This window comes from Nematolebias whitei, chromosome 1 (assembly GCF_014905685.2).
Source record: "Nematolebias whitei isolate Nwh7 chromosome 1, NemWhi1, whole genome shotgun sequence".
Taxonomy (NCBI): domain Eukaryota; kingdom Metazoa; phylum Chordata; class Actinopteri; order Cyprinodontiformes; family Rivulidae; genus Nematolebias; species Nematolebias whitei.
This window is the reverse complement of record NC_056498.1, coordinates 63,826,550-63,833,087: the sequence shown is the minus strand read 5'-3', so window position 1 is coordinate 63,833,087 and position 6,538 is coordinate 63,826,550. Positions and strand designations below refer to the sequence as shown.

The window sequence follows — 6,538 nt, the reverse complement described above, 5'->3', positions numbered from 1 at the left end:
TATATACACTGCATATACTGTATATATATAAATTTATAATTAATATAATAATAAAATAATATATAAATGTAATATATATAAATGTAAAATATAATTGTTTAAAAAAAAAGTAAATCTGTATGCCTCTTTTATGGTTGTTTATTGTCATTGTTGTCATCATTCTTTGTTAAAATCAGGTCTCTCTTGTAAATGAGTCCTCGAGGCTCAATGGGATTAACCTGTCTAAATAAAGGTTGAATGAAAAATTACAAGAATATATGGATACGGGAAACCCCTAATATTATTTTACTAATTAAAGTTTTCATTATTTGATATCCAAAACTATATTGACAATATCCAGAATAGTATGTAAATTTTGTTTAGCTTTGTTGTCCAGTTTTGCAAATGAGGCCTTGTGGATTATTTTGATCCAAGCATAGCAGGGGGTTAAACAAAAAGTACAAGTAACTACATCCAGGATGTATGGAAGAATTAAATTTAGATTTTGAAAAATGTAGTTGTGAATCAATTGGATCTTAAAGTTCAATCCACATGAATGGGAAAAGTGATGTCATTTGCTCCAGGAAAATATTTTGGATCTCTGTAATGTTTACTGGAAAAAATTTAATTACTGATTTTGCTTTGAAGATCCTGTCCAACCGTCACATGGTAAATTGATCTGCCTGATTACACAAGCTTTGGTTTGGTCTTAACTTTTAGTTCAAGAAGTTATGTTTTAACATCCTATTCTGCGTATCTTTCAGATGTATTTACTGTTTTACAATGGGGACCATTGCCTCAGAATAAAATTCCATTAAAACATTATCATTAGGGCTGCATTTAATCTAACATGGCCCACTATTTACCGATATGTGCTGTTTAATTACAGACTTGAATGTTTTAACATGCCTCAGTTTGCTTAAACTCGACCGTCTGTTACCAGGTTGCACACAAGAAAAAAAGTATAAAATAAACTTTCTATCAATTTCATTAAAACATCCTTGTCAATGTAATAACAAGAAACAAAACTCTATGTTTGTGTCTATTTCAACAATTTCCTGCGGTATCATTAAAGTTCCATCTCATCTTTCCCGTACAAACTGGCCCTATTTTTGCCTTGCTTTGAGATGATTTTATTTAACTCAAGTAACACTAGTAAAATGAACTCCATCTGCAACACATCTTCCTCACTGAACACATCCATCAGATCAGATTATATCTAATATGCCACAAATGCAATTATTTTCGGATTAAACTACGGATTTGTTCACATTTTTCTAGTTCTACAGCTGGTCCTCAGCCCTCTGGTCTGACTCAGTGTTTGTTTTGATGGAAGGACCCATGTGAGTGCTGGAGAGACTCCCAGTGAGTAAGTCATGGGAAGTCTTTGTGGGTTTTTGTGGATTCACATACTCCATTACTGCTGCTATTTTCAATTCTTCGTCTAAGAAAGGCCAACCCTTCGTCTCGTAAGTGTTGCAGTGAGCTCATGCCATGTAGGCGTACTTCCCCTTTCTTATGTACCAGAAGAAGTCCCCAGTTCAACTCATTATGATTGAATTTTAGACTTTATACTGACAATATTTAGTTACTCATGTCTCCACAGAGGGTTAACGTCTGCTTGAAGCTTGGGACTTACACAAATTGAGTTAAGTAATATCCTTTTCTGAGCGATCCAGGAAGGAAGGTCAGTCAGTGGGTTTTCAGTGTTTGTAGTGAAAACCAAAATTTGTGCAGTATTAATAAGTATAGCTTTTCAAATGTCAGTCTTCCTTCCTTCTGTGTTGCAAAGTCTGATAGTGGACAAGTGTGTCACTCAGCACAGCGTGTGCACTTCATGTTACAGTCTGTGCTTCCAGTGGGTGGAGTGCCTAACAGAAATAACTGAATTTTAACTTGTATTGTGTCATTTCCTCATGCATTTTGAAACTGATGTTTTTTTTCTTTCAGGATCTGAGCTGCTTGGACAAAGTGCGGGGCCTTGTGCGTTAGAAACAATCTCAAGATGCAAGGAGCCATTGCACGTATGTGCATGGTGGTGGCCGCTGCCATATTAAACCACCCCTTGTTCTTTCCACAAGAAAACGTCACTCTGCCGGAGCAAGACGAGGAGTTGATGGCTCGCATGCGAGAGCACGAGGAGAGGCTGAAAATGGAGGAGGCCAGGCTGGAGAAAGAGCTTGCACAGATGGACTCCAAGCAGGAGAAAACCAGCTCGGATGATGCGTATACTTGGTACTTTTGGAGCGCCGTGTCCTTTGTGATATTCTTTACCATTGAGATGTGCAGGGTGGATCTCGCTGACGCTGAACTCCGACCAGTTGAGGACGAAGACATTGTATCTGAGGATGACTCTGTCCTGCCCAGGATGATGGTACTAGATAAGGATGTCTTGAGGAACTTCTGTGACAAGTGCACGTACACCTCAACCCATGAACGCAGGAGGGTGACTGAGTTTGTTGAGGGATTTGCTGATGACTTGCTAGAGTCGCTCAGGAGTGTGTGTAACAGCGAGGCGGGCACAAAAGTTGGGGATTTTTTCGGGATTGGAAGCATGTTTGAGTCTTGGAAGGTGTTCAAGCCTCTCATGTGTGACCTCATAGTGGCTCTTTCACCTGCAGATCCCCACTCCTTCCAGTACCGTCTATGGTGCAGCTCCCCCATTAACATAACTCCAGACCTGCAAGGCTGCGGCACAATAAAAGTGACCCGGTTTGGAGAGGGTGAGGAAGGCTGTCTCTGTGGCTCTGTGAACCTGGGGGAGGACCTGCTTTGTCTGTTGCACAGCAGGAACGTTGCAGTCAAAGTAAGCCATGGTCCAGATGAGCTGCTGTGCTCCAAGGGCACTCATTTTTTATCCAAAGACCAGGTCATGAGGTGGTTTCAGATCTCCGTGACCAAAGCATGGGCACGCATCTCCTACAAATATGACTTTGAGGTCACGTTTCGCAACCTGGATGCTGCGGGTGCTTTGAAAATCCGATTTCCCTCTGGGAAGGTCATCGGGCTGAACATCATCCCAGTGGTTCAACTGGGGGATACAGATGCTTACTTTGTCTTGCGCTTTCCATCAGATCACGACAGCTGCCCAGACCCGTACTGGCCTCTCTCTTTTGCAGTTTACGAGCAAAATCTGCTGAAATACTTCGCTAAACGCCTACCGAAAAGTTCCTGTCATTTACACTGCCTTCAGATTTGTACTTTCCTACACAGAAAGCAGTCAGGACTAACAGGACAGAGTGCTCTCACCAGCTACCACCTAAAAACTGCTGTGTTGCACTTGTTGCTGAGCACAAGGACCACTTCATGGCGCGCTGAGAGTTTGGCGCACAGGCTTCAGGATGTGTTCAGCTTCTTGCAGATGAGCCTGCAGGAGAAAAGACTTTACCATGCACTGATAGGAAACCGTAGAGTACCAGAGGAAGTCCAGGTTCCTGAGATGTTTCGCAAAGCAGATCCCATTAATCTGTTCAGGTCACTGGTGCTGCAAAGAGAACTTTATGCCTCTACCGTCCGGCACTTTCAAGAGATGTTGAGAAATGCACCCGTTCTTCTGGAAGAGTACACCCCTTATCTATCAAATGGAAGTTTACACCACAGTGTGGGAGCAAGTTCATGAGCGCTGGCCACTCTCAACAGTAGTTTTCTAATATTGAACAAGTGCTTTGATTTCAGATTTGTGATAACGTATTGACTTTTAGTGGTTTTGCAGTCGCTACTCTTTTTAGTATTGGAAAAAACAAGAATGTATTCTAACAAACAAAAGGGAATATATATTTTTTTCTATGTAAAACTAGGGCTGGGCGATATGGACCAAAGTTAATATCGCGATACTTTTAAGATAAATCGCAATATACGATTTATATCTCGATATATTTTTTTTTATATAAAGTAATAACAAAAATATATTTCCGAGTCAAAGCTTTGTCCCAGTTGTCACACAGGCACATTTCTTAACAAACAGTTGTAACTTTACAAAATAAATGTCTAAAAAATAAACTATTTACATATATTAAATAATAATCCTCTTCCGCTGCGCTGCCTTCACGATGCTAGTAAGCGTGTGTGAAGCAACACATGAGGGGCTGCGTGCAGTTGGCGGCACAGATGGGCAGAAAAAGAACTACATGGATTTTCAAGTCTAATAATACTTGATGATTGTGATGGAGCCATTTCGACCATCGTAAACTGAAGAACTCGCGATACATCAAGTATATTCGATATATCGTCCAGCCCTACGTAAACCGTGTTTTAAAGGTTTACCAGTCTAAACAATAATCATTACCAAACAATACAGTACAGGTTTCTTGAAACTTTTAACAATTTGGATGGCAGCTATTAATGGTTATAATGTTTATGTTAAACTTGTTTTAAGTGTTTTAAAGAGTTTATTGGGTGATGTTTGTTTATTTTTTGTTCTGCCGTCAGATTCCAACAGTTTTTTTTTTTTTAACAAACGCAACTTTCAGATTCAGACCAGAAACGTTACAGGTTTCATTTTTATTTTAAGAACGTGGCAGATTTAAGACGAGCGTTATTAAAAAAGGATTCAGATGATTAAATTATTTCAGTCCCTCCCTGACAATTCAAATTTTCCTCTTATTAAAAAAAAAGTTATAGTTAAGACCACGTTCAGTGGACAGTAAATAAAGCAGGCCTGACTCACGACTTCAGTATAAACAGACAGATAAAAGTGTTTTGTTTTTTTTAAATACGGATAAGGGTTTTGTTTTTTACAAGCCACAGTCATAGTCTGGTGTCCCATTAGTGTAACTTTTGTAGTAGGTTTTATAGGTGTCAAGGCTGGTCATGGTGTTTTTAACAGCCAAGTCCTCCGACATGCGCTCAGTCCACTTCTTCAGCTCAGGGCTGTCATCCAGGAGGCTGAAAGACAAAGGGAACTAAATTCACAGAAGACCAGCTGACAGCACATTAACATCCAATTATGCAAGGGTTTAAACCAAGAACTGTTCTTTTCTGTAATACTAAAAAAGAGGTAACAGTCAATAAAAGACTAATATCAAATGTTATTACACTGTAAGAATACTTATAGACTATAATAATGCAAACATTTTGGCATTGATTCCTTGAAGCTACAGACTAAAATTTTCAAACTGTTAACTGATTCCTATTAAGTGTCCAAAGCTCTTGCTTGTAAGTGTCTAAAACGGTATTAAGCGATTATGGTTTAATTTAATTTAATAGTGGGGAAGTGGTAGCGCAGAGGTTAGAAAGTGGGCCTGTGATCGGAAGATTGCCGGTTCACGCCCCAGTACCGACAACATCAAAAATGTGGGTGGGGCAGGTGAAGTACCCACACTTGCCCCCACCCTCGTTTGCCCCACTCTGGGCCCATGAGCAAGGCCCTTAACCCCCATCTGCTCCCTAAACAGGTCTCTCTTGAAAATGAGTTCTTGTGGCTCAATAAATATATATATAAATAATGGCTAAGTGAAGAAAATAAATAAATAAATTGCAGCAATTGTGAAAAGCTGGGTTATATATGCACCGTGTAAACAAAAGTTGAAGCTTTGAGTGCCCCAAACCCCAAAAATAAAAAGGACTAAATAGCAAAATCATTTTGCAAGCGATGCTGTGAAAGTGACCAGCGTTAAGTCTGATGTAATGTTAGTTTATGGCCCAGCAGCACAAACATCACCTGAACATATCGGACGTCATGAAGAACCGCTGATGCACTCTGTTCCTGTGATTGTCCCTGCTTTTTATTGGAAATGTTTATGTCTTTGTCATTCCTCTATGTTGTACAATTTGATGCTTAAGTGCTTTTTATTCTAATAAAACATATTTAATATAAAAAAAAAGGCTGAGTCAATTTGCAGCTCGAAGATCTCGACTCAAAAAATGGCCACATCAAGTAGTCGATCATTGTGATGGTATCACCACCCAAAAACTTCTTCTTCACAAACTCCTAAAAACGTTGGTTACGTACTGTAACCCCAGATTCTATGAGTATAGGCGCAGTCCTTTAAGGCCATTGCTAGTGGGTTTATCCCGTTGTGCGCAGCGCAGCACTGAATACTTTAGTCCACGCCCACCTACTGTGTGGACCTCACCCCCGGTCCATATAAATTACGGTGAGACCTGGTAATCGGCTCCCAAATGACTTTTTTTCTTCAGCCATTTAGGAACCAGTGAGGCCCAGAGCTTAAAGGGCTGCACCTATACTAGAATCTGGGGTTACAGTATGAACATATACTGTGATATATTCATAAATTAAACGGATTCATTCATTTTTCTGGACTGAATAATATCGTGCATTGAATTTAATAAAATGTAACGTGAGGCGTTAATTTTCTTTGACCCATCAAATGAATGTGGTCATTTATTAACAGAATCAAAGTTTAACATCAAACATTTACATTAATTTGGCAAATTGATTTCAACAACAACATAATTAATCAGCTTTACAAACAGGAAAACCATCCGGCCATGATTTTCCTTTGCTTCACAACAGACATTTCTGAAAATATCTGGAATGATTTGCTAGCAGGATAGGAGTTTTTTTTTTTTTTTTTTTTTTTTTTTTTTTTTTTTTTTT

The 6,538-nt window shown here is 39.3% G+C and overlaps 2 protein-coding genes across 2 annotated transcripts in view; both read left to right on the top strand.

Moving 5' to 3' along the window:
- LOC119412970 (multiple inositol polyphosphate phosphatase 1) overlaps positions 1–6,538 on the top strand; it is a 129,293-nt gene that overhangs the window by 107,928 nt on the left and 14,827 nt on the right. The gene's annotated exons all lie outside the window — the stretch shown is intronic.
- LOC119412960 (inositol 1,4,5-trisphosphate receptor interacting protein) lies at positions 1,985–3,608 on the top strand. The gene has a single exon (XM_037679973.1). It carries the CDS (start codon positions 1,985–1,987, stop codon positions 3,596–3,598), a length of 1,614 nt encoding a protein of 537 aa, XP_037535901.1. The 3' UTR covers positions 3,599–3,608.